Genomic DNA, 27,776 nt, shown 5'->3' with positions numbered 1-27,776 from the left:
GGGAATAAATGAAAGGCAAGTTTGTTGTGCATAAAACACCATTTGTTTCATCCACTAATGCCACTAGAAATTGAACACACTCTCTTTTTGCATAAATTGACTTTGTATTTTCTTCAGTAGGTAATATTATTGATCATGAATGGTGCATTTTTTTGTGCTGGGGTAGCACGTCATAAAGTCAATACATATTTGCAGTACATGATTCATCTTAAAGGATAAAGTTAGCTGACAAGTTCAAGAAAGATAAAAAAGCTTAGAAAACACTGTAAACCCTAATAAATTCAGAGAACTTAAAAAATATTTGTAACAGATTACACTAACATATTTTAGTGATGTCTTTTAATGTTTTAAGTTTACATAAAATACAAATTATATTAACAGTTGCCTTAAATATCTCAATGTTATCTTATAAACATTGATATTCCTCAACTTATAATTAGGGAGTAATTCACTCAAAGTTTTCAGTTTACTGATAAGACCGATAAAAAAAGATGAGAATCAGTTCTTGAGGCGCTACACTATTTAAACCACCCTAGACATTTTTGTCTGTAGGTGATACCACATTCCCCTACCTTGTTGGTAACTTATTTTGAGAATATGTAGTTACTTCAGTTTACATAGTAACCCATGCTCTGGGTTAGCTTTTCAAAAGAAACAATTTTCGTCGTTAGACTCATGTGACATGACAGATAAAATACAATTTCATTCTGCTTGTATAATTTGAATGAACTCTAACTATAATGCTGACAGTTTTGATTGTTTGGTTTTGAAAATATTGTATTAAATGGTGAAATCTGAAAATATAATCAAATTATTATGTATTGTCAGTTCATAATGTAGTGAACTAATGTTAACAAATAGGGATGTCATAAGAAACACGTGCATTAGCCTATTGAATTTTTATTTGACCAACAAATTCAGATTTCTGTTGTAATTGGTGTTGTGTTTATGGTCCAGAAGCAAAGGGTGGGAAAGAAAGCTCTGGTGCACGTGTACGGTCAGGAGAGTAATGATAATTGAAGTAACCTAAAGTTCGAAGCTCATCTGTTTGCATTGGTGTGTTAGTTTACATTATCATCGTGCATGACATGTCAAAATATGACACAGTAGCATTTAGCTTTATTTAATTCCAGTCATATTAGGGGGAATCGTATGACGGAAAACAAATATCAGAGGTTATGCTATAGATTCATAGAAAACAAAAGTTTAGATGATAGCTTAAAAGTCCAGAGAGCAAAAGCTGTGCTGGAATGATGAGAGGGAGCAGAAACTGTGCTACGCGAACAAGAATGAGTCATTTAACGATTTTTTCAGGGTTGTGCTGCCACAACAGATTACACATACGCGCAAGCACACACCCACTTTGTAAGAATAGTATACAGGACGTTGAGTGACAGCTTTGGATTTACAATCCGTGTCATGTGTGTATGTGTTTTTTGCAAACCCATATCGGTAAATGTAGAGTCAATAAATGCGGAGAGTCGAGTCGTTCATGAATAAGCATCATCTGGATCGTGAAGGAAAATGCACACGACGCGAGGCGCAGTGCAGCTGGTGAGTCCGTGCGCACCGGAGCGCTCGCAGCACACAGTTGCCTGACGCTTCCTATTCGTTGTCAGCAACTTTTCATATGTCAACTTGTCCACGCACATCTTTGTTTTAGGGAAGAACTCTCAAACTAAGTGAAAGAGGACCCGATAAAAGCGCCGAATCTGCTGAAAGTGCTTCAAGAACACTATGGATATGTCTGAACGAATGCTGATTTTATGGCTAACCTGTTCACTCGGACCTGTGAGTATCACTTGATTATTAATTCATCCGGGTTTCCTATAAGTCATCGGGGTGAAAGAAAAACACTCAATGATTTAACACACCTAGTCTGCAAACAAGGCTGTCAAATAGAAGATAATAAACAGAAACAGAGGGGATTTTATTACCTATAACTGCATGCGGTATTCTTAAGCCTCTCTAAACATATGTTTTTATTAAACTGTTGAATTAAGTCTTATCTGACATTAAACTGCAGAGCGTCTCTTTAAGTTCACTGCAGCCGTTGGTCTCTCTGGCCCCTCACATTCACCTCTCACAGTTGTGCTGTAGATCAACGAAGAGATTGGTAACGAAAATAAAACCCAAATATATGGCCATTTAAAAAGATTGCAAAACTCCCGCCGCAATTCTGATCTTCCCATGCTTTTGTGACTTTCCTGCAACAACGTCAGAAATTAAATGAAATTTAACAGGACAGAAATTAAATAATTATGTTAATAGCTTAACCCACATGTATATTTTCTTGTATATTTTGATAAAATTTATTTAAAGTAATCATTTAGCAATTTCGACACATTGAATGACAGCAACCATAGTCAAGAAGTTCTCGTTTCACTTTGTTTGACTGAGTTGAAAAGTTAAAAAGGATTTTATTGCTATTTAAAGGACTGTGGCCCCTTACTTCTGTTCAGTGTACACATGCACAGTTTATTGGCAATATGTATCAGCTTTGCTGTCTCAATGTAATTCACAGAAATTTCAGGTCAAAATAATTACTTTTTAACTTGTAGCTGAGCCTAAAATGCATTCACTTGATTTTATAATAACATTACATTTAATAACAGCCATACACATATAGTCTAATTAATTCGAAATAATGTGACAACATGCCCCAGGCCCACTACTGTGAACAATGCTTTTAAGAATGGTTTTCTCATCCTCTTCATGGTTACGATCCTCATTTCTTCTCCGTTCAAACAATTGTCCATGTTAAATGGATAGTTCATTTTATCACCCTCACATCATTCCAAATCTGTCTGACTTTCTTTCCTCTGCAAAACACAAACGGAGATATTTTGAAGAACGTTCAAATCAAACAACACTCACATTCATTGATTATTGTATGGACCCAAAACGCACTAAAGCATTCTCAAAATATTCTCTTTTGTGTACTGCAAAAAGAAAGAGTTGACATGAAAATGACACAAGGGGTGAATAAATCATGATGACAACATTTTTGGCTGAATTGTCCCTTTATAGCACTGTTTTTGATCACAGCTCATTCCTTATTGCAAACCGCAATGGTTTATGCCTCTGTACAGTCTATAGAGCCCTAGACACCGATAACAACATGACAGGAGGGTTCAGATTTGGTCATGTAGATAAACACATGCCCACTCAGGTGCTGGAGTATGTTTCGATCTACGGACTTGTTGAAGAGAAACCGTAACTCTGTAGTAGAATTTTGATTGATGTCCCCTCTCACTGGTTTCATCTGCCAGAGTACATGCTGTAAATCTCATTGTCCTTTGGTGCTCTGTAAAGGACTCTAAGAGTGCAGATTCTATGATCATAAAGCCCACATTTTAAGGACGATTGGATGCAGCTGCAGGATAACAATTTATAGCATGAATGTTTTTCAGAATGTAGCATGGAAGCCCTGCATTTTTTCTTGGTTCTTTTGGGATCAACAGATGTGAGAGGAGACATGATTAAGATGTCCACTGGGGCACAGAGCATAAGCCCTTCTTTTAAATCACTGTGTAAAAATGAAAGATGAATATAACTTCATTAAATCTGTGTAAAAATGAGACTGTGTCGCATGTTAAAGAAGTTCATGGGTTCTTAAAACCGCTATTGTTTTAGATTTTTGTCATTAAAGAACTGTTTCAAAATTTGATGCAATGTTCTCTGTCAAGCTATGTTCTGTTTTAAAAAGCACCTCATGTTGTCAGTATCTTATGATTACCTTATCGATTTAAGCAGATGCTGTCGGTCCAGATGTGTGAGGTCATGTGGGAGCTGGAAACAGAGAAAAGGGAGTGTTTGTCCCAGTTGGAAAATATCACTACAGGTATGTGCACTGCATATAGTTCACTATGTATGACAGCTGCGTTCCTGTTAAAGCACTTTGACTATACTGTGATATACTAGTGAGGTCATGGTCTGGATTTTCAATACGATCATTACAACCAGTGTTCATCAACTAGACATTCCAACAGCATAATTCCACATACTGTAGGAATGTTATAAATAAACATATTATACATATTTTAAATATAAATGTAAAAGTGTGACGTTGGCCTCAACACTGCAACTCTATGTGTGCATTTTTCTTCACTTCTGCAAAATTTCTCTCAGACTGCAAGGGCTCTTTCTTTTTTCATTGCAGTGGATACTGTGTTTTAAACAAAATATTGTCGAGTTGTTTTTGGCAATCGTGGTAATTGGAGAAAAGGGTCGTTTTAATGATCTTTTTTTAGTCATTGTTTACATAGATATACTTTTCCAAGATGATTATAAGCAGAAAGTCTGAGTGCATGTTAATGACTTTTCCTACTGATTGAGTTCATAACAGGCAATGCAATGACAATAGCTGGTTGTGTAAAGTTTATGTCTGATTATCTATGGGCTATGAGTATCAATCTGGGACCAAGATGCAAATTGGTTTCTTGTGAGATGAACTGTGGTAAAGCTGTCCCCCATGCGGTTTTGTGTTTGATTGGTTTTTCTTTGTCATATGTTGCCTGTTTTTTTTGTTTGTTTGTATGTTTGTTTTAAAAACATGATCAGATTGTCTGACTTTTGAAACACGTTTTGTGTTCTGCACAAAATATAAATTCAATTATTTTTACCAAGATAAGGGGTCAATTTCAAGTGTCTAAACTCAGTTTCTTTCATTTTTCGTTCAAGGTTGCCCAGGTGAATGGGACCTAGCATGTTGGCCGTCAGCTAAGGCTGGAGAGATAGTGACCATCCCCTGCCCCAATTACTTCAGTCATGTCAGCAAACAGTGGGGTATGTCAATATATTATCCAAACATACTGTATGAAGATGCAAAATGTTTTGAAACAAATCTCCCCATTTGGTTAATTAAATGCAATTTAGACTAATTCAATTTATAACGTTAATTCAGTAATGGGGGCCAAGACTTACTTAGTTTTGTAAACTGTGTTTTTAAAACAGTCACAGCGGTTGCATTGTGTAAGAATTAGGTCAGAGGCTTCTTCCGATTTCTTTTAATTAGTCTTTAATAACTTTGGCAAAAGAGAAAGATTGTCTGTGCATTTGGGACCTCGTGCTTTAATTTAGCAGAGATGTAGATATACAAACTGTATTCATGAAACTGGCCTCTGGTGGGCACAGAATGAGCTGGGAATTTATGAACGCTGTAATTGGGTTATATTTGTGGTGTGTAAGTAGCTAATAGTAATCCGTATTAGATGTGTGTGTAATTGCACATGATGTCAAAGTTTGGGCTGTTTGGTATGAATACTAAACAGGACACTATGATGTTGTCTCAGTTTCATTTAGTGTATGTTGGTTTGTTGTCTAAGGATGTCTAAATATTAAATTGCTCTAATATGGATTCAGTTGTGTTGTGGGATGTGAGATGGGTGTCTGTTTTATCTAGATTAAAAGGCTGAACAAATGTAATCTCTTTCTGAGAATATGTTTTTTTGGGTGATTTCCATTAGTCATATAATTTCTTTCTGTATAATTTGCTGACTAAACCGCTTCTAGCATATATTATTAGCCTGCTGTAATGTGGATTGCCTTTCCCTTCTGCCTTCTATTAGACCATCTATTGCACCTGTCAGTCATGCAGCGTGTGAATGAAACCGTGTCCAGTAACTTTGTACATAAACATACACAGCATGCCAGTCAAAGTTAAAATGAACTCCATACTTGATCGTGTGGCCATCTGGGAAATTTAAAAAGCACACACAGAGGTGCAAAATATTGCAGTTGAAGTAATTGAAATGATCGAAATGTCGGTGGAGAGTCTCAGACAATTATGTTTGCCTCGACTGCAGCGATATATGTTTTTTACAAAGATCAGGTTGTCTAATAATCAATAAGTCGTAGAAAACAACAACAGTGTACCAGTGTTATCAAGAAGGCCTTCGAGCAATTCTATTTGAAACACAGACGTGAGATCCATGTCATTCTCAAGTAAAGGTTTATTTATTTGAAAGGTTTATTTTATTATTAAAAAGCTGTGACATGTTTGATCTATAGAGAGTGTCTCCATTATATATTCATTGAACCAACATATGGATTCAACACAGGTTTTCATTGCCTGTTTCTTTAATTATTTACATGTACATTTGATAGTCGTTTGTTATGTTCTCTGTCACAATTCCAGCTTTGATTTACAACCCTGATTTTCATCCTGTAAACTGTGTTTAGATACATCTAACGTCTTGATGAAAGGGACATGCCTTTCCTGTAAAACTCTGAGCCTGTGAACGGGTGCTTTTTGGAGGATATCCAAAACATGGATTGAAGGATTTAGATGGTTGAAATGCAGTGGATTTATCTTTCTCATGTGGTTTTGGGAGATGGCGGTGATACAGGCCAGATGTGATTGGCCAAAGGTCTACATGTAAATTTGGGCCGATTTGACTTCTCTGTTGGGATGAAACACATCTGACTGGGTTGTTGAGTTACGTTTTAAGGTAGTTGGAGACATATATCACTTGCGAGGAGATGGAGCAGTTTGTGTACCAGAGATAAGAACAAAGGATTTGTATGGAGCCAGTAGACATGAAAATCCTCACGAATTTATAGCAAACAGATTGAGGCTTTTTGCTCCAATCAAAATAAGTATTTTTCTTCTCTGTGCCATTGCCTAGGCAAAAGAGTTAATAATATTAGTGACATTTTAAGAAATTCACCGAAACTGTTGCATTATAGTACCTGTGGGAATTTTGTTTTGTCTGTCCTAGATATATATTCAAGTATGTGATAATATCACAGTTTATGACTCAGTCTAATAGTTCTGATAGTAATATCATAAATCATGAATACAAACCATAGTTCAAGTTCCACCAGAATTTTAATCTATCAAATTTTAGTATCCGATTACAGATATAAAATAATTAAAAATTTTCCCTAGCATGAAAAAAAACTTTACTAAACATGGAGGCACGGAGATCCAGAGACATGTCATAAATTTATGGTGGGTGGAGCTTCTGGTGTCGTAACACATCTGAACTTTTTACCCAGGAGCTTTAGAGTAAACATGCAGTCATTAATCTTTTCAACCGTCCTGAGTGCTTTCTAAGGATATAAATCAACGTTATATAATGAGTTACTGTCGGATTGTCAATACTGCTGTAAACACCATGATGATGTTTCATATACTGTAAAAAGTTAATGTTTTGTCCAACATTGCTTCGAGTGTTTTGGTGGTTCGTGTACGTGAGGTTTCTGGAACTAATACGACATGCAGCTTGCGTTTGAAAGACATAAAGGACACGCCCACACTCCCACCTTTACTGCAGAGATCTACTGTAAAAACACCCGCTCGAATGGCTTGATCAAAAGCCCACTCTCATTCATGTTTATACAAGCCATGTCACTATTATCACTATAGGGAGCAAATCTTTCAACAGAGTCAGAAGCCCATGTCTTCTTTCTTTAGGTTTGCAAATTCTTACTTTCTCACAGGGACAAGCTTAAACCTGAGGCCTCCGCAGCATGCTTACAGAAAGAAGAACCCTTCATCCTCTGAAAAAACATAACTGTGGGTTGATTAGCTCGCATGTTCAGTCCACATCTTCATACGTGCCGTAGACAATCCTCATTCTCTTGTTTTTCGGGGTGATGAAAGCATTCTTCTGACAATCCCTCATTCAAAACAAATCCGGATTCTTGCTGCAAGTAGCTTATCTGTCGCTGTCTGGTCCCGATACTTGAAATTACACAGACAATGTAATGCACGAGGCATTTTTTTTGTTTTTTACTAGTTTACATTGTGGCTGTCCCTTTATTCTTGTTCGCTTCTTGTTTAGTAATTTATATATTTATTTATATTAGTGATACTTATTTATTTGGTTCTTTATTTAACCATGAAATTGCACTTGGATACTATCCCTTACTCTTTAAACACTTGTCTCAACTGACAAACTGAACTCTATTTTTGCCCGTTCTGCAATTAAATTACAAGATTATTGAAGAATTTAAAAATGTCAAATAAATGTATCCAAAGCCAGATTATTTTAGCTATACATTTTACATAATTTGTATTTCTCCATACTGCAATGTATTTCAATTATTCTAAAAACATTTTGTATTTATTTTATACAAATAAGCAATTTTATTGAAGGTGCTGAGACAAAGTTGATAATGAAACACATGAAAGAGCAACCTCTGAGCAATACAGTTTTTACTGTGTGAATGTCCCCAATCCTCACCATCTAATGTTGTTTATTTTTACCCTCAGATTAGGTAAAACACAATCTGTTCACTGCTTGCACACTAATCATGTGGTTTATCAAGTTTTCCCATCTCAAATGATGGGAAAACTTCACAAACATTTTAGATGGGAAACTTGATAAACCACATGATTAGTGTGCAAGCAGTGAACAGATTGTGTTTTACCTAATCTGAGGGTAAAAATAAACAACATTAGACCGCCACACCAGGCAGTCAACAGCATAACATATGTTTCCAAACATGTTTGTTTCCCACAAACTTGAACAGAATGTGCATTCTTAAAATGAGAGGTTTCCGAGGAAATAAAGGACTGCTTATAATTAAACAGCAGAAATGCTGGTAGTATAAAGAAGTCTTAACTTGAAATCAAAATAGTAGTCTTGTTTTAGATTCAAGGATAGCCTACCTATAAGCTTTTGCGCTCTCACATCTCTCACATGTATCAAAATACAGTCATTCCTCATTTTCCGAAACATATGCATTCATCCTAGAATGATGCATTTTAAAGCACTGTGAAGGAGTTTAAACATCACAAATGGTTGGACAGCCAACCAAACACCAAAATACCAACACTGTTAGCACTTTTTAACAGTTTTAACAGTAGTAACAGTTTTATAATCTAATTCAGGAATCCGTTATTTTATACTGTGGCTGTCACAAGCTGTGAAATGGTTTTCCCAACTATGCTGCTATGGTTACTTTAAAAGGGGGAGGAGCTACTTAATATGTCTCGCACTTTCTTCCTGTTGAAGCACTAGCATTTAGTTAAAGGAGGATCTATTGACAGAAAGGCAATATAATATACATACAGAGGTGTATAAGGCCTTACATAATTAAGGTTTATGTTTTTATTACGTTAGAATGAGATATTTCTAAATAAAAGTGTCTGCTAAATGTAAAATGTAAGGTGCTATTCATTAGAGTCATATAGAATATTTTGTGACATTTTGTTACCAGCATTCTGTTGAATTTGACATATAGTTGCTTTACATCAAACTCTGTATACTGGTGTGTATTTCTGTGCACAATGGAATCAGTTTGTAATCTCTAGATAATCACTTGCACATGCAATTACATTTGTTGAGGATGACAGGGTTCTTGCAAATGCGAGGAACATTTCCAGAGGGGAAGATGGTCATGAATAATCATGAATTATTCATGAATAATCTCTCTAATTGCAGACCTTTGGGAAATGTATTTCAGAAAACACCATGTGACGAATAAAACATAAAAATAAGTTTGATTTTAGCTTTTTATTGGTTGAAAATGAGATAATGCTAAATACAAAGTGAGACATCTGCATGTGATTTTGATAAGTTAGCTGTGATAAGTAAATGTCCAATCCTTTCCTTGCAGTGCTGGGAATATTTCGGGAGGGGCTGTTTAAAAATATTCCATTCCTTTCTATTCATCCTCTGACATCAGCATTCAAAGAAATCTTGCCTTAAACATGCTAAAAGTGAATCCCAGAGAGGTCATGAATTTGACTTACAGAGAGTTCAGGGAGTAATAAATGCTAATTATATAAATTAATTATATAATAATAGGTGCTAATACAAAGTTACTAGTTTCAACAAAAGCCAGATTAATACCTGATGAGAGAAAGAGAGAGGGTGAGTTTTTTTATTTTCTTCATTTGTCTGTCAGGCATTCACAGAAGAGAGTTTTAAGTAGTTTTTAAGTAGAGAGATGTGGTTGACCAGACTGAGTTAGGAAACTGCTTTTATTCATGGTTTGGGTTTTGGGTGTGATTCATAGTGATGCATTATGTGATTGAAGTCTCTGGTTAAGCACTTACATTCCTCTCATTGTTTGACTGACATATTCACTATGCTCTCGCCCCGTGCAGGAAACATTTCTAAGAGCTGTACTGAGAAAGGCTGGACGGAAATAAACCCAGTGGTCATTGCGTTTAATTGTGGCTACGACCCTAATATCACGGAGGATGGAAATATGGTGCGTAGCCTCTTCTTGTTTTTCAATTGGCTCTCATTACTTGCTAATCGATAATAACAAATGAGTCAAACGCTCAATTAAATGTACAATAAAATCAATCAATACGTAGGATGGCTATTGTACCTTTGCACTTAATTGTACACATAATTGTGCTTTTTAACTGATAAATGGAAACTATCTTAACAAATGAACTTTAACCATCTAAAGGTGTTCCTGTAGCTTAACTGGCAGAGCATTGCTTTAGCAGCACAAATTGGTTATGGATTTGATTCCCAGGCAACACGTATAGGATAATGTACAGCCAGGCGGTTGTTATAAACCCTGACAGGGTGAATCTGAAATATATGTAGACCTTCCAAGAGAAAAACCTGTTTCCATTTGGGTTTAGAGCAAGACACCAAGTGCAATTGATACAAACACGCAGCTTGGTTTAGTCAATTGTAAAAATAATCTCACAAGACATATTTATATTTAATTTATGTGTAATGTTAAATTGCACGGGTCAAGATGACTCGAAGTTCCCGGATGCCCCTGTCTATTAGAATGACATACCTTAGAACATCGCAACTGGCCAATCAGAATCAAGTATTTCAGAGCCCCATGTAATAATACTGATAATAGCATACCTTAACTGAAGTCACTTTGGATAAAACTGTTGGCCAAATGGTTAAATAAACGATCTTTAGATACCTTATGTACAGCCACGGAAAAAATCCAAAGACCATTTCAAAATTATTTTCAGTTTTTCTGAATTTACACTCGTTTGTTTTAGGTCAAATGATAATTTTTGTATCATTCTGTAAACTGCTAACAATATTTCTGCCATACTTCAAGCAAAAAGGTCAAAATAACAGGAAAGATGCGCTGCTTTTTACAGGATTGGAGATCTGAAAAAACTAAGTTCATATTCACTTTTAACCAATACAACATTAATATTTGTACATGCATTTGGGAAAAGTTTGAAAATGATTTTTTATGTGGTAACATTGATTTTAATCACAGTTTTCATGTGTCTTGTCATGCTGTCAGTCTTTCACATTGCTGTTGAATGACTTCATGTCAATCCTGAGGTTTGATTTTATTGAAATCCAACAGACACTGGAATGGAATGATCACAATACATCTAGATATGATGATTAAATGACCATTTGGAAAGGACTGTTATTGTTTTCCGTGGCTGTAGTCATTTAATCATTGTTCACTTGTCTTTTTCTTGTAGGGTGACTTTCTGGGCTCTGTGAGAATCGGATACACTATTGGCCACACTGTGTCTCTTATATCTCTCATCATTGGCATCACCATACTGTGCTTCTTCAGGTGCTTCTTCTCTCAAATATCCTACATTTGATAGTTTTGTTGGTCTTATATGATTGATCAGTTTCCCTTATTGCTGAAACATTCCGGGCCTGGACATTTGTAAACCCATAACATGCAGCTTTGCAGTGGTAAAACAGGCATGTGAGCAGCAGAGGTTGCGCTAGACTTTTTCATTGTCTGTCATTTTGATGGACAGGCTTGTAAAAAATCTGTCATAATAAATTTCAAACGAAGCAGAGAGACATTTCTCCACTTTTTTAAACGCTGAAACGCTGAAGGAAAAATCTGTAGACACCTCACCACTGTGCACGTGTGTATGTGAACACGCGGCACGGGGGTCTGATTAAGTGACAGATACATGCATTGCAGAATCAGATCCAGAAACAATGCCTCAAACAACGTTATCGCTGTGTTATTATGAAAAGTGTCAGAAGATTTTCAGTTCGTTTTGAAACTATGGCAAAACACATTAGACTGTGGTGGGCTGTCATAGGCTAATGAGGGCCCACCGTTGTTTATACACGTGCCTGGCTCCGCACTGCTCGTCACCACCGATCTCGCGTGGGGCATGCGTTTATGATGAGTAATGAATGGGAAACATGCATACTTTCTTCCGGTCACTTACGATCACGTTCTGATGAAAGGAAATGATTGGATGCTTCCAGTCATTCCAAGAGCACGAAGAATCACAAACATATATAAGTAGTAGTTATGTTTATTATAAAAAGTTTAGAAAGAGTATTTTAAAATATAGTTTACTCTAATTACAAGTACTTGATTTTTTTAATCGGATTATATAATCCAGATTACATGTAATCCATTACAACCCAGCTCTGGACGCTACCAATTTGACATAAAGGGAATTACAAATTGCCCTCATTGTAATCCGTCAAAATGACAGACGGGCTTCAGATTTTTCCGTCACTGATAAAATAAATCCATCAATGATGGAGCATTTTCGATAAACGCCCTCTGGTCTGCAGTAAATATGACCCATTGAATGCTTCCTAAAGTTTAAGACCAGATCTCAAACCTTCCTCTTTCAGCTTTTGAATCCTCACACTTAAAGCGACAACGAGTTTTAGTTATTTTTTTAATTAATAGGACAACTCTTAACTGGACAAATTTTACTGCCGCTGCTATCTATCAACTGAAATCACATTTGTAACTTGGTACGTGGGTAGGTTCACAAGCACCGCCCATCACCTGCTATACGGCATACATTTTACAAACAAATAGGCTCTGTTAAGTTAGTTTTTTATGGTAACACGGGCTACTTTACCTGATCGGTAGTTTCAAAACAACGTATTGGTTACATCAGCTTTGTAAACAAATTCACGTGTAATGCTGACAACGGGGAAACTTTGCGACAGTATTTACGACACACGTATCAGACAATTGCGCATATCAACCACATGGGGTAACCATACACCAAAACGGCTTGTTGTTGCTTTAATGAAACTGGAACACAGCTCTTATAAGGTTGTGTATATGTGCTTGTCTAAGTGTGGCTATAGGAACTGAAATAAATGAATACATCTAAAATGCATAATCATATTATGTGAACAGACTGTTATGTATATCTTCTCCTGTCATTCATTATGCTTAAACAACCCGTTCAATCTGTTTCTCTCCTTGTCCTTGGTTTTCTAGAAAACTCCATTGCACCAGGAACTACATCCACATTCATCTGTTCATGTCATTTGTGCTAAAAGCTATCGCTGTAATAATGAAGGATGTAGTTCTGTATGAGGTCGAGGAACCCGATGACTGCCACTATGGATCTGTAAGTGGTTCGTAAATTTTGCGTAAACCAGCACCATATTATTTTCAGTTACACTTTACTTCTATTATCTCCCTAGTGCTGAAGAGATGTTTAAGATGAATCAAACAGACTTTCTTCGACATTGACACACTGTAGTAAATTTGCTTTGTAAATGCTGGTCGGCAAACTGCTCTTTTAATGGTATGTAGTGGCTAGGATTAGCTGTGTTTGTTCAGTCACTCTGGATCTTTAAAGAGCTTGATAATGACCTCTCTTATCCGGATACGGACGGACCGTGTGTACACAACATTGTGGTCGTGTTTGGTTTGTTTTTTGACATTTTCACAGTTATGACTAATTGTGTTGTGATGACATTTGCTTAATTACAGTGAGTCTCTTGTAGTGAGGTTTTGAAGTCATGTGTCTGTGTGTGTGAGGGTTCATTTGTAGTGTTGTGTGTGTTCTGTGTAGCATTCCCTGTATAAACACTCTTGAAAATGTTCTTAGCCGCCTAGATGCAGCTGCCGGTCAATGAAATACGCCACAACAGGGTGCTTAAACAATCAAGATAGTATGAGATCCCCACTGTAAACACGCATGCAAGGTCACAATATGTTTAATATTTCCACAACGTGGTTCATAGATGAATCAGGCTTAGTTAAATTTAAATGGATTTTGCATTTTTTAGGGTGCTTATTTGAAATCAGTTGCACAGTTTTATGACGGGTTTACTGTGATTGTTTATTGCTATGAGGTCATTGAAGTAGAGGTCATGCCTATAGGTGATAATCGTAGTTATCAGGACATCGTAGTTTCAGTATATACGTAACCAGTCAGCACACAAGTGTTGAACATTAACAGAACAGCATACAGAAATGTTTTATGTGTTTACACTGCTTTTAATGGCCTTCTTTCGAAATGTGTAGCCTAGCATATGAACCAGCCAGAGCTATAAACAGTAAAGGCATTCTCCTTTGTTTAAATACAGTGTAAACACGCAAGACCGCATTTCCTGTTTTATTATCCACAAGTGCATAAATAGATCTAAACAAAGCTCTCGTCTTGTTTTACAGGTGGGCTGCAAGGCGGCGGTGGTGTTCTTCCAGTATGGCGTCATGGCCAGTTTCTTCTGGTTGTTGGTGGAGGGTCTTTATCTTCATGCTCTCTTGGCTGTTTCTTTCTTCTCGGAGAGGAAGTACTTCTGGTGGTACATTCTGATTGGATGGGGTGAGTATGCGTTCACATCTCAGCATCAGTGATGAATTGCCCGTAGGTCTCGTAATAACAGCGTACGTGGATTACTTGTCAAACGTGAATTACAAATTGATCAATAAAGTCAATAGGACCTTGTGCATGTACACACTCCAAATTTAAGTAATTTATTTTTCCATTGACGTCAATAGTTTTGGCAAATGTTTTACGTGTTGATCAAAGAGCCTAGATGCAAATTGACATTGTCACCTGTTTTACTGAATTCTTTATATTATGTAACAGGTTTAGAAAAAAAAAATATTTGAAAAAAGTCAGAGAGAGAACTCAGTCTAACATATAGACATATTTATGTCAACGGCATATGTATGGAATTTCTTTTTATTGTTTTTATTTTTTGTCAAATGTTAATTAAGTCTCAACTACTGATTTTAGTTCGTGGATTATTTTAATTCGGTTTACGAAAAAATGTGTTTCGTTGTGACCATATATGTTTATGGGCAATATTAAGTGAAAGAAGGTTTTGCTGTTACAGGCTGGGAGTAAGGGATTGTTTAGGCCAGGGGTTTTCAAACTGGGGTCCGGGAACTCCCAGGGGTCTCAAGAAGGTTTCAAATTTCGGAGGGAAAAAATATTTCATCACTACATTTTTAATTAGTTTTTTTCTATAGGCACAGTTTTCAGATATTTTGGTATTTGTATCTTTTGGTGACTTTTCTTTTTCGTTCATGCCGGCCAAGGGATAACTATCCCTTGGCCGGCATGAACCAGAGGCTTGTTTTTCCTGCAAATGACGCAGGGAGCTTCCGTCAACGTCATTCGCAGAAAAAGCAGAGGAATGTTTCTTTATACAGAAAATTTTAGATATGGCTATAGTATCCCAAAAACATTTGAATTTAAATTGTCTCTTCAGGGTATATACATCCAGCAAATGTATCTAATTAAGTTTATGTTATCTTTATAATGTCATATTTACAATCTAAAACAAAGTTTAAATATTTCTTTAAACATAAAAATTATATGATTTAAAAAGGGGTCCCAATAGGTTCATCTTATTTGGGGTCCTTGGCATCATAAAGTTTAAAAAACCCTTGGATAAGGCAATGCAAGTAAGTGTTTGTGTGTGTGACAGGAGTGCCTGGTATCTTCATAACAGTCTGGAGCATCACAAAAGCTTATTTACATGATATTGGGTAAGTAAATTCTTCTTTAGAGATCAACACTTTGCCAATGTTTTTACAATTGTAATTTGTTTCTACACATTAATGGAAAACATAAATAAATTGTTAGTTATGGTTAGTTTATAGTTAGTTATGAGGTTTTGACCTCAATTGAATTGGATGTCTTTTTTTGTGAATTCTATACATAAACGTTTGTGTTTATTGGGTGTCTATGTAAACATGCCATTCAGGGTTACGCAATTGACGTAGGACGGTGGTTTAGCATATGTGCGCATTTTGCGTACGAGGATATTCCCTTTTCGGTGACCTTAGGATCTGCTTGTTGTTCACTTGCAGCAACTTGTCATGCAGTATAAAGTTTTTGATGATGTACGTTTGAATCATGCGTATATGTTGATGACGACTACAAAAGCATCCCTAAAGAGTTACATGTTATATTAGGGTGAGTGTTGTGTGGTCTACGTGATTCCTTTTAGTGTTATGCACTTTGTGTTTTGGGCTTTAGAGATAGAGGTCTGCTAATGTCTGTAGATTACCATGTTTATCTGTTATAAAGGCTATTTTACTCATAATGTCTGCAGGTTATCATATTAATCTAAGTCTATTGTACTGACGAACTTCCTAGGTTATGATGTTAGTTCACTTTGTAGGTTATTGTATTGCTGATCACTAGGGTTGGTATCGTTTTAATTTGATATATTCCGATTCTGTTTATCGATTCCGATTCTTATCGATTCCACAGTTGAAGTAAAGCATTTAGATATCAAACTGTGTGGTTATTTAGCCTGCTTATTGAGTGGTTTTGTGTATACTGTAATATACAACCATGTTTTGTCTGATTTATTACAATTTGTTTTACCATAGCTTAACTACATCATGGTTAAACTGTAGTTAATATAATGAAACTATTGACAATTTCTGGCATCTGTGCTGTATCACAAGTTCACACATGCACATTTCTGAAAATATGCACACAGGAATTGACAAGAGGAATTAAAATTATAGATTCAAGTATCCGATTCCTATTCCTAGCCCTAACTGAACAGAAACTACCTCAGATACACACTAAAGCAAAATTAATTATGCAAATTAAAGGCAAAGAAATTTCAGATGACTCTACTCTCTGACTGGAGATCTGTGGCTTTCAATAACATCCAAAACTGGCATTCAGTGGGGCAATCCCCAACATCTATGGTCGATAGATATGAGACAGCTGACATTGTAAATCTTGTTTCAACACATTTTACTCAAGGCTGTTCCTTGTGTTGATAAATGGCATACCTGCGTAGAGGTCAGTAGTCTAGATTTATAGCAAAGCTCATATGCAGTAAAGAAACTGCATTTTGTTAAAAATATTTTCATTGTCATATTGATTTGTATTGATTCTACATCTCTGTAAAATTGTGATACTGTAGTTAGATGTAGGTAGACCCACTTCGCTTTAAAAATATAAATATGATCTGAATGTGATTTAGTATTTTTAGAATCTTATATTCGTGTTACAAATTTGTTTAGAATTAGCAATAGAGTATTAACATAGTATTTCTGGTCTTGAAAATGGACAGAATTGGTTTTACTCTGATATTGTGTCCTATTGACAGATGCTGGGATTTTATTGATGATGATCTGTGGTGGATTATTAAAACTCCTACTTTGATAACTATAATGGTGAGAATCCTCAGCAACAGAAAGACAATTACAGTACATTATTCTTATAGGGAATTAAAATAAAATGCATCACCATCTAATTCAAATGGAGCCTAATCTGCTTTGCTGTCTTTTTAGATGAACTTCATTCTCTTCATTTGTATCATACGAATACTTCGTCAGAAAATCAGCTGCCGAGATATTGGGAGAAAGGAATCACACCAGTACACGTGAGTGTGTTTAAGATATCTCATATGCCCAAAACAAAATGATGCTCAATATATTTCACCCTGTGTGGTTTCTTTGTTTTCAGGAGATTGGCAAAATCAACTCTACTTCTGATTCCTCTGTTTGGAATCAACTATATAATCTTTGCCTTTATGCCTCATCACATACAGTCTTACGTGCGTTTGGTGTTTGACTTGATCCTGGGGTCCTTTCAGGTAGGCAGCAGGAGACTAGAACAGACACACACACATGTTTTTGCCCACAGTTTGGCTTATCCGGTTTGCCAATAGAATACTAAGTATGGCCACAGTGATAGGACTCACCGTGGGATCTGCCAGCTTGCCTCAACCCCAGACATCCCCAGTAATATATACACTCAGTGTTTGTTCAGCCAGACGAAAAGGTTGGATGAAAATAGACAAAAATGGGCCTTAACACTTCAGGATGGACCATTTATCTTTTTCCAAAGAGATTCATATGAATCATTTGTTAAATATAACTATTGTATATTTTTCTGAATCAAGATTCCATTTATGATTTATTGATCAATAAAACTGAAGAGAAAGTAGTAATTGTCAGGTACAGAAGGCAAGGACTCAAATAATAATGTTTAATCAAAAGCAAGACAAGAAGCAGAGCTTCAGACAGTTCAGGGTGGTCAGTCGAGGTGTAAACAGAGTCCGAAGGGGTAATCCAAAAGAGGCAGTACAACAGGCAAGGGTCGGTCGAGGTGCAAACAGAGTCCAGAGGGAAAAAGCAAAACTCGTAATCCAAACTGGTGCAGACTAACAGAGAGAATCCAGATCTAAGCAGCAGTCCAGTCCAAAACAATAATCCAGTGCAAAAACTATAACTAGAAAAGAGCAGGGTTAGCATAAATAATCCGACAAGGCAAGAGGCTAGAGTGAGGTAGACCATACAACGCAACAGCAACGAAGGAGAGAAACAGAGGGGAATATAAAGGAAGGAAAATAATGAGCGATAAGAAACAGCTGTGCGCTGCTGAGCCGCTCAGCAGATTGCCAAGCTGCATCAGCTGTGCACATGGAAAGGTGAGTGAGAACGTGAAGGAAGATCAAACCCGGGACCTGACAGTACCCCCGCCTCCAGAAGCGCCTCCCGGCGCGCTTGAGGAAGGATGGTTGCGGTGGAAGGCATCGATGAGAGAGCGGTCCAGAATGTCCCGAGCCGGAACCCAGCTCCTCTCCTCAGGACCATAACCCTCCCAATGCACCAAGTACTGGAAACCCCGGCCACGGCGTCTGGAACTCACAATCCGCTTGACCCTAAAAGCAGGAGTGCCTTCAATGATCAAGGGTGGGGGGAGGGAAATAGGGGAGGACACAGGGGGGGTGTGGGGGGAACAACGAACAGGTTTGACTCTAGAAACATGAAAGACAGGATGAACACGACGGAATGGGTTTGACAATCGAAGCTGAACCGTCACCGGGTTAACGACCTTGACGATGGGGAACGGTCCAATGAACCTGGGTATCAATTTGCGAGCCGGGACCCGCAAAGGGAGGTCCCTGGTAGAAAGCCAAACTCGTTGCCCACATACGTATCGAGGCGCCTTCCGGCGGTGACGGTCGGCGGTACGCTTGGTACGGTCCCGAGACCGGATAAGCGCCTCCCTGGCCCTTTTCCAGGTGCGCCGACAGCGTTGGATAAAGGCCTGGACAGAGGGAACCGCAGCTTCGACGGCCTGGGAAGGAAACACAGGAGGTTGGTAACCAAGACAACACATGAAAGGAGACAGCCCGGTCGTAGACACCGGCAAGGAGTTGTGAGCATACTCCACCCAGGTAAGCTGCTGGCTCCAGGTGGAAGGATTGTGGGAAGCCATGCAACGGAGCATCCTACCCAGATCCTGGTTAGCGCGCTCGGACTGCCCATTGGTTTCTGGATGGAACCCAGACGACAGACCGGCTGAAGCGCCGATCTGTCGACAGAATTCCCTCCAAAATTGGGAGGCAAATTGAGGACCTCTGTCCGAAACCACAGCCTCGGGAAGGCCGTGGATGCGGAAAACCTGATCAACCAAAACCCGAGCCGTTTCCTTGGCTGAAGGGAGTTTGGGAAGTCCAATAAAATGGGCCGCCTTAGAAAAGCGGTCCACCACGGTCAAGACCACCGTATTGCCACTGGACTGAGGGAGACCGACCACAAAGTCCAGGGCAATATGGGACCATGGCCGGGAAGGGACAGGTAGAGGCCGTAACAGCCCAACGGGAGGCGCATTGGAAGACTTATTCTGCGCACAGACCTGACACGCCCCCACGAACCGGTGAATGTCGTCTCTCATGGCTGGCCACCAAAACCGCTGGCGGATGGCAGCCAGCGATCTCCTAACACCCGGATGGCAGGTGAGCCTGGAAGAATGGCCCCACTGAAGGACTGCAGTGCGGGCCGACTCAGGAACAAAGAGCAAACCCGGTGGGCACCCTCGGGGCAACTCGACACCGACCATAGCTCTCTTGACGCGTCGCTCAATGCCCCAGGAAATCGCCCCCACCACCCGGCCCTCTGGGAGGATGGTGTCGGGAAGAGAGGGCGGATCCCCCACCGGAGCAAGACAGCGAGAGAGAGCATCGGGTTTGCCGTTCTTAGAGCCTGGTCGATAAGACAGGGTGAAATCGAAGCGCCCAAAGAATAATGCCCACCGAGCCTGCCTGGAATTCAGTCGCTTGGCAGACCGAATGTACTCCAAGTTCCTGTGATCGGTCCACACGATAAAGGGAATGGCAGCACCTTCCAGCCAGTGGCGCCACTCTCCCAAGGCCAACCGCACAGCCAACAGCTCCCGGTTGCCGACATCGTAGTTTCGCTCTGCGGGAGACAAACGGTGAGAAAAGTAGGCACATGGATGTAATTTAAGATCGAGCGAAGAAACCTGGGAAAGAACCGCTCCGACCCCAACTTCAGAAGCATCAACCTCCACCACGAACTGACGAGCGGGATCCGGGGTGACCAGAATAGGTGCGGTGACAAACCTGTTCTTGAGTTCATCAAACGCCACCTGAGCCACTGATGACCACTCAAACCTGTTCCTAGTGGAGGTCAATGCAGAGAGAGGAGCCGCCACCTGTCCGAAGTTCCTGATGAATCGCCGATAAAAATTGGCGAAACCCAGGAACTGTTGAACCCCTTTGCGGGAGACCGGTGTCGGCCAGTCAGAGACGGCTCTTACCTTCGCAGGATCCATGCAAACTCCCTCATCCGAAATGATGTGACCCAAGAACGAAACTGACCGGGCATGGAACTCACATTTCTCCACCTTGACGTAAAGCTGGTTCTCAAGCAGCCGTTGGAGCACTTGTTTGACATGACGGACATGCATCTGGAGGGAAGAAGAAAATATAAGAATGTCATCCAGATACACAAAGGCGAACCTGTCGATCATGTCACGAAGAACATCGTTAACAAGTGCTTGGAAGACAGCAGGAGCATTAGACAACCCAAAGGGAAGAACTAAATACTCAAAATGCCCCGTAGGGGTGTTAAAGGCTGTCTTCCATTCGTCCCCCTCTCTTATCCGGACCAGATGGTAAGCATTGCGAAGGTCCAGCTTTGTGAAGAACCTCGCCCCCTGCAGGAGTTCAAAGGCCGAAGACATAAGGGGCAAAGGATAACGATTCTTAACCGTTATGTCATTCAGACCTCTGTAGTCAATGCAGGGGCGAAGTGAACCATCCTTCTTCTTCACAAAGAAGAACCCTGCACCGGCCGGAGATGAGGAAGGACGAATGATACCGGCTGCAAGAGACTCGCTCAGGTATTTCTCCATGGCCACCCGTTCAGGAGCTGACAGGGAGAAAAGCCGTCCGCGAGGTGGAGAAGAGCCGGGGAGAAGATCAATGGCACAGTCATAAGGTCGGTGTGGAGGAAGAGAAGAGGCCCGAGACTTGCTGAAGACCGCTCTCAAATCGTGATATTCCACAGGAACCCGGGACAGATCGACCTTCTCCTCCTGAAACGAAGGAAGGGAAGAGAGGGGGGAACAAGCAGAAACAAGACAATGGGCATGACAATATAAACTCCATCCTGTCAAAGAACCGGTGGACCAGTTAATGGCTGGGTTATGGCGGGAGAGCCAGGGATGACCAAAAACTATGGGTGCTGCGGGAGATTTAAAAATAAAAAAACTCTAACTCCTCCCTATGGTTACCTGATGTGACCACACTCAAGGGAGCCGTGAGAGAGTCTAAGGACTGCAGTACTCTGCCATCCAGGGCACGGACAGTGATGGGTGGGTGAAACTGCCGAATGGGAAGACCCTTCTTACGGGCCCAGGTTTCATCCATAAAATTGCCCTCTGCCCCAGAGTCCAACAGCGCTGACTCATTAAAAGAAGAGTCGCTAAAACTGAGTGTTACCGGAAGAAGAGTGCGAGAGCAGCTGGAGGGGGAGACTGAAGTACTGCTCGCCAGGATCTCCCTATCTACCGGCGAGCGTTGGCTTTTAGTGGGCAAGTAGAAGCCTGATGACCTTGGCCCCCGCAATAGAGACACAGTCCTTCATTTAGCCGACGAAGTTTCTCCTTGGCCGGAAGGCGCAGCCTACCTAGCTGCATGGGCTCTGAAGCATCAGTGTTATCGGTGAAAGCCACCGCAGGGGACTTTGGAGACGGAAATGTGAAAGAATTCCTGGTTGAGGTCCTAACCTGGCGTCGCAGTTCCATCCTGGCATCGAGACGAATAGCCAGGGCTATGAGATCATCTAACCCCCCTGGAGGGTCCCGAGCATAAATCTCATCTTTAATGTCACTGACCAACCCCTCAAGAAAACGTGCAGAAAGTGCCTCCAGATTCCACTGGCTGGTCTCCGCCAGAGTGCGAAATTCGATGGCGTAGTCGGCTACGGATCGATTCCCCTGTCGGAGAGCTGCTAGGTGTCTGGAAGCCTCCTTCCCGAACACAGAGCGATCGAAGACCTTAATCATTTCCTCCTTGAAGTCATCAAAGTTGAGCTGAACACCAGAGTGGGCTGTCCACCATGCCGCACCCCAATCGCGGGCACGACCGGACAGGAGTGAAATGACAAACGCCACCCTAGATCTCTGTGAGCCGTAGGTGATCGGTTGAAGAGAAAAAACAACTTCACACTGAATAATGAAGGCTCTGCATAAGGTAGGCTCACCGTCAAATGGAAGAGGGTTGTTTATGCGGGGTTCGTGGGCTCTCTCAGAGCTGGCAGGGATGACCGGGGGCTCAGACAGTTGGAAACGCTCCATCCGGTTCGTGAGGTCAGCTACCTGGTGGGACAACGTCTCAAGAGTCTGCTGGGTAGAGACTAAGCCTTCTTGGTGATGGCCCAACAAGACCCCTTGTCTCTCCAGCATCGAACGAAAAGGAGATGAATCCGCTGAATCCATAACTGGCTGTTGCGTTCTGTCAGGTACAGAAGGCAAGGACTCAAATGCAGATTCAAATAATAATGTTTAATCAAAAGCAAGACAAGAAGCAGAGCTTCAGACAGTTCAGGGCAAAGCAGATGCAAGGTCAGGCAGGCAGGTGGTCAGTCGAGGTGTAAACAGAGTCCGAAGGGGTAATCCAAAAGAGGCAGTACAACAGGCAAGGGTCGGTCGAGGTGCAAACAGAGTCCAGAGGGAAAAAGCAAAACTCGTAATCCAAACTGGTGCAGACTAACAGAGAGAATCCAGATCTAAGCAGCAGTCCAGTCCAAAACAATAATCCAGTGCAAAAACTATAACTAGAAAAGAGCAGGGTTAGCATAAATAATCCGACAAGGCAAGAGGCTAGAGTGAGGTAGACCATACAACGCAACAGCAACGAAGGAGAGAAACAGAGGGGAATATAAAGGAAGGAAAATAATGAGCGATAAGAAACAGCTGTGCGCTGCTGAGCCGCTCAGCAGATTGCCAAGCTGCATCAGCTGTGCACATGGAAAGGTGAGTGAGAACGTGAAGGAAGATCAAACCCGGGACCTGACAGTAATATCTAAAAATATTAAACACATTTGGGTTGGAATTGTTGGAATCAGGATTTGAAAAATATATTTATATTAAATGATTAAAAACATCTAAAGATGAAAGAATAAAAAAATTGGGCTTGTTGCAGAACTATAAGAATTTATTTCAGATAAATTTACATATATGCATTTGGCTGATGTTTTATTCGAAGGTGACTTACATTTCCTTTAATTACAGTAACACTGCATCCTAACCAAAGGCTACACGATGAGATGCCTTTGATAATTAATTTGTTTGTCCATACCGAAGACATTACAAGCAACATAGCTGCATGATCCCATTCATTTAAATGGAGAACAAGCGAATTACTGCAACAGTAGCAACCATTTTCGACCGGATGGGCGACACGATAAAGTTGATAAATCTTCAACTTTATGCAAATGTAAACGAGTTTCAGGATTGACATCCCTTTTTACAATGACGTCATTCAACTTTCGCCTTTTCGCAAAGCAGTGTATCACAACTTCCGTTTCGCCCTCACACTAAAATTTAACAACAGCGACTGAAAATACAAGTGGTCAAGACATCGGTAAGATTATTATTGTGTTTAGTATGAGGCATGTTAATATTTCGTAACGTTATTGACTGACAGAACACGTATTCGAGTACTTATCCCAGCACCTTCGCTAATGCAAAAAAGAAAACAAAACACTTACCTTCATAAGTAGACCTTCATCGAAGAATTTGTATCCTTTATCTAGCTTTTGATCTTGTCGTAAGCGACTTCGTCATCTAGCCGTATTTGGGCAGCTGTGCAAGGGATTTAGTAAACTCCATAATGAAGGCGCTAGCGGAAGTAACGATACACTGGTTCACAGCAGAACGGAAGATGCGTGACGTCATGTGAAAAGGGCCTAAGGACGATGGTAGAGCTAACGTGACCAGTGGATGTCGTCACTCTGGCAACCACTAATGGGAATGCCCTCTACCGTACTAACCCCCGACCCTTGGCGACTTGCAGCGACAAATTCGCTTATAAACTGAACGCAGCACCAGAAATAAAAAAAATGAAACGGCCGCGTCGCGCTTGGATAGGACACGCTGTTACAGTTTAGAAATAGTATCGTGGATTATTAATTTTGTTCGCTGAAACTCTAATCGATTTTCCTCTCCCCTTTTCCTTTAGGGATTTTGTGTTGCTGTCCTGTATTGTTTTCTAAATGGAGAGGTAATATCAATGTCTGTAAAAATGTAACATATCTGGAATTTATAATTATAGGTTTCATTATAAAATATAAGAGTACATTATCTGTCAAAGAGAATGTTCTGGATCTTCATTTCTAGCCATTTTATAAAAGGGTGAAATGTAATGAATTAACATGCATATGTAAGGAATTATCCATAGTGATTAGGATTTTAATGCACGACGTGTAGACCAAGAATCACCCAACGCTAAACTAGCCATGGATTATCCCGCTTGTACCATGGTAATTTGACAAGTTTTTCATTATTCAAATTTTCATTATTCAAACAAACTGACAAGAGCTACCCGTGCATTATTCTGTTTTAATGCACACCTTCCAGCCAATACGAATTGAGTATTCAAACAGACCATGGTATAATGAAATGTGGTTCTTTATAAAACCATCTTGAATTTAAAAAGTAAAATGCAGTATATTGGAAAGACATATTGCCATATTAATGGGATACTCTGCCCAAAAATAAAAAGTCTGTCATGAATTACTCAATCTCAAATTGTTCCAAACCTGTATACATTCCTTTGTTCTGTTGAACACAAAGAGAAAGATATTTAGAAGAGTGTTGCCAACTGACATTTCTGGGGTAGTCAGAAGTCAAGCCCCAGAACTATTTGTTTTCCTGAATTCTTCAGAACATCTTCTTTTGTGTTTAACAAAACAAAAAATATACTATATTTTTTTCTATTATGGAAGTCAATAGCGCCCCAGAAATCTCAATTACTAACTATTTTACTTTGTGTACAACCCGACAAAGAAACAGGTTAACAACTTGAGGATAAGTAATTCATGGCAGAATTTTCATTTTTTGGGTGGAGTATCCCTTTATCCCAGAATGCATGTGGTCAACATAGCAAATGGCTAGACTGTGCAGGACTCGAATTTTGTTGAAAATTTTAATTTCTATTAGTTATGTATATTTTATTTTTTAAATGTTCATGAAGTAAAACAAACACATATCTTTCAAATGTTTAACACATATAGGCCAAAAAAAGCATTTAATAGGCCCAATATACCATATTAGCAATTGTAAATAAGACGAGGGGAAACCATCCAAACTCTTGATAGGTAATGTTTTATGGCTTCTTTGTTTGTTCTCTCTGAGTGCGTTCATATGCTAACAACATGTTCATATAAAATCCTGGTTTGTCCTAACACAGGTTCAGTCTGAGATCAAGCGGAAGTGGAGGCGGTGGCACATGCAGAGGTTTCTAGGAGCTGACACCAAGTACCAGCAGCCTTCAATGGAAAGCAATGGCATCAACTTCAGCTCCCAAATCACCATGATGACCAGAAGCAGCCCCGCCACACGACGGGTCTCCGCCTGCCAAGATGATTTCTCCTCCGTCTGAGCGATTCTCCATCAAAGATGAGAGAAAGAGCACGTGTCAGTGCTTTACACACACAGGAAGGCTCCCACCCACATCTCAATCATGTCCAAGGTTGCAGCTCAGTGGGAACATGCTGAACGGCGATCACCTCAGTGCTCATGGAGTCTGATTGGCATGTGATGTACATGAACAGTTTAGTCATGATAATATATCTTCATAGCCATGACGTTTATCAGACGCGGACTCAGAGGAAAGATGGGAAAATACAAGTACAGTTTGACATTTGAATGTTTTTAGCAAAATTCTGATTCAAAACAACACAGTCTGAAGTAAAAGTGCTATCTCCGTTCAAAGAGCAAGTTCTTGATCTTCCTTTCTAACCAAGCTACAGACTGTTGCTTAAGAAATGGAAATTTAATACATGAGGTGAAAGATGGATGTTTGATTTGAAACAATCTGCCGCACACAACGGTATGTGCATTTATTCTCTGCATTAGTGTTGGCTGTGTGTCTGTGATGGCATACTGCTCTGTTGCTCTGCTCTCCCCTGCCCTCATTATGCTGCTTAAGATTCCTCAGACTCCTAATAAGCTGAAAATCTGAGCCGTGTCTCTTATTTTTGTCGCTTTACATATTCCAGGATGAATTAATGTGACAATTTGACATTCTGCTAACATCTTGCTTTTGTATCCTACCAATTTAAGTCACGTGATTCTGTTTCAGTGCACATTAAGAGAATCTTATTGAGAGCCTTTTTTCTTTTCACTGCAGATTTATTGTGTGTCATTATATATGTTGTTTAATGGTAATGATTTGTAGTTCAGCGAAAATGTAAAGTTCAGTTATGTGAAATATGTGAAAGTTTAAATGGGTTGTAAAACTGTGCATGTATTCCATATGTTGACAACCGCCCCTGTCGAAAAAACAGCATATGCTGGGTTTGACCATCTTAAACCAGCTGAGTATCAGCACATGACAACCTTAAACCAGCACATGACCAGCATCCAAACATGCCAAACCAGCATATGCTGGTTTTTTCAACAGGGTCCCTGAAATGTTTTCTTTTTTATTAGGATTTTTGGAACACAATGTCTTTGTCCGACGAAAGTGTAGTGTTTTTCATATCTGTTGCTGCTGGCATGCCCATCATGTTTGCATACACGGTTATTTTACCTCAGTGTAAGAAAACAGTCAAGAGTAAGTGTCTCGGAAAGTGTTGTTTGTTCGACGTATCTTGTAGAATTTATAAGTTTTAGAACGAATACAAATGAATTGTACATTATACCTTAGTACGTCTTTTCTCTTTAAGAGTATTTAAGTGTATGCTGGTGGTTGCTGGTAGGTACATTTTTGGCATTTGACATTACTTTTGTAAAACATATTAGAAGCACATATAATCACCTGTGCATTTATTGTGAAAACTACTGTATTAATAAATATTAACATGGAAAGTAGCTTCCTTCCTAAGATATTGACCTTCTCTTTAGAACCCAACAATTAAAATGATACAATAAAACATTTAAAAAAATGTAAACTATGTACTGTACAGATATGTAAATATTTTGTTATATGGAAGAATATATTATCTATATATATAGTATATTTTTTTTTACAAATTTTCATAAACATTATCAAGCTATTCAATTTAAGATGACAAGAGTTTCTTATCAAATAGCTGATTCTCACACATGGCTTAACATAATGTACTGTATATGAGTTCTGGCATTGACTAATATTTGT

General features: G+C 39.4%; 1 protein-coding gene across 7 annotated transcripts; it reads left to right on the top strand.

Annotated features, from left to right (window-relative positions):
- Positions 1 to 1,342: 1,342 nt before the first annotated feature.
- On the top strand, positions 1,343 to 27,557 carry vipr1a (vasoactive intestinal peptide receptor 1a). 7 transcript variants are annotated; one of them, XR_013786481.1, is made up of 14 exons: positions 1,343 to 1,554; positions 1,664 to 1,791; positions 3,757 to 3,844; positions 4,684 to 4,788; positions 10,064 to 10,170; positions 11,390 to 11,487; positions 13,141 to 13,273; positions 14,326 to 14,479; positions 15,594 to 15,654; positions 17,244 to 17,310; positions 17,428 to 17,519; positions 17,603 to 17,732; positions 24,636 to 24,936; positions 25,866 to 27,557. XR_013786481.1 is itself a non-coding variant. In XM_079453760.1 (14 exons), the coding sequence occupies exons 2-14, from the start codon at positions 1,738 to 1,740 to the stop codon at positions 26,055 to 26,057; spliced, it is 1,323 nt and encodes a 440-aa protein (XP_079309886.1). In that variant the 5' UTR covers positions 1,343 to 1,554; positions 1,664 to 1,737; the 3' UTR covers positions 26,058 to 27,557. The 7 variants fall into 7 exon arrangements, 5 of the variants coding, with proteins under 5 accessions (XP_079309886.1, XP_079309885.1, XP_079309889.1 ...); XM_079453760.1 differs by having other exon boundaries at positions 24,636 to 24,677; XM_079453759.1 differs by having other exon boundaries at positions 1,419 to 1,554; positions 3,754 to 3,844; positions 24,636 to 24,677.
- Positions 27,558 to 27,776: the final 219 nt, after the last annotated feature.

The sequence above is a fragment of the Barbatula barbatula genome (assembly GCF_947034865.1).
Source record: "Barbatula barbatula genome assembly, chromosome: 3".
NCBI lineage: Eukaryota > Metazoa > Chordata > Actinopteri > Cypriniformes > Nemacheilidae > Barbatula > Barbatula barbatula.
Note: the sequence above shows the minus strand (reverse complement) of the source record. Positions and strands in the feature narration are given on the sequence as shown.

Coding starts and splice junctions, on each gene's coding strand:
- vipr1a (XM_079453759.1), top strand. CDS start 1,738: ATGGATATGTCTGAACGAATGCTGATTTTATGGCTAACCTGTTCACTC. Junction 10,171..11,389: donor TCACGGAGGATGGAAATATG/GTGCGTAGCCTC, acceptor TTTTTCTTGTAG/GGTGACTTTCTGGGCTCTGT. Junction 11,488..13,140: donor ACCATACTGTGCTTCTTCAG/GTGCTTCTTCTC, acceptor TTGGTTTTCTAG/AAAACTCCATTGCACCAGGA.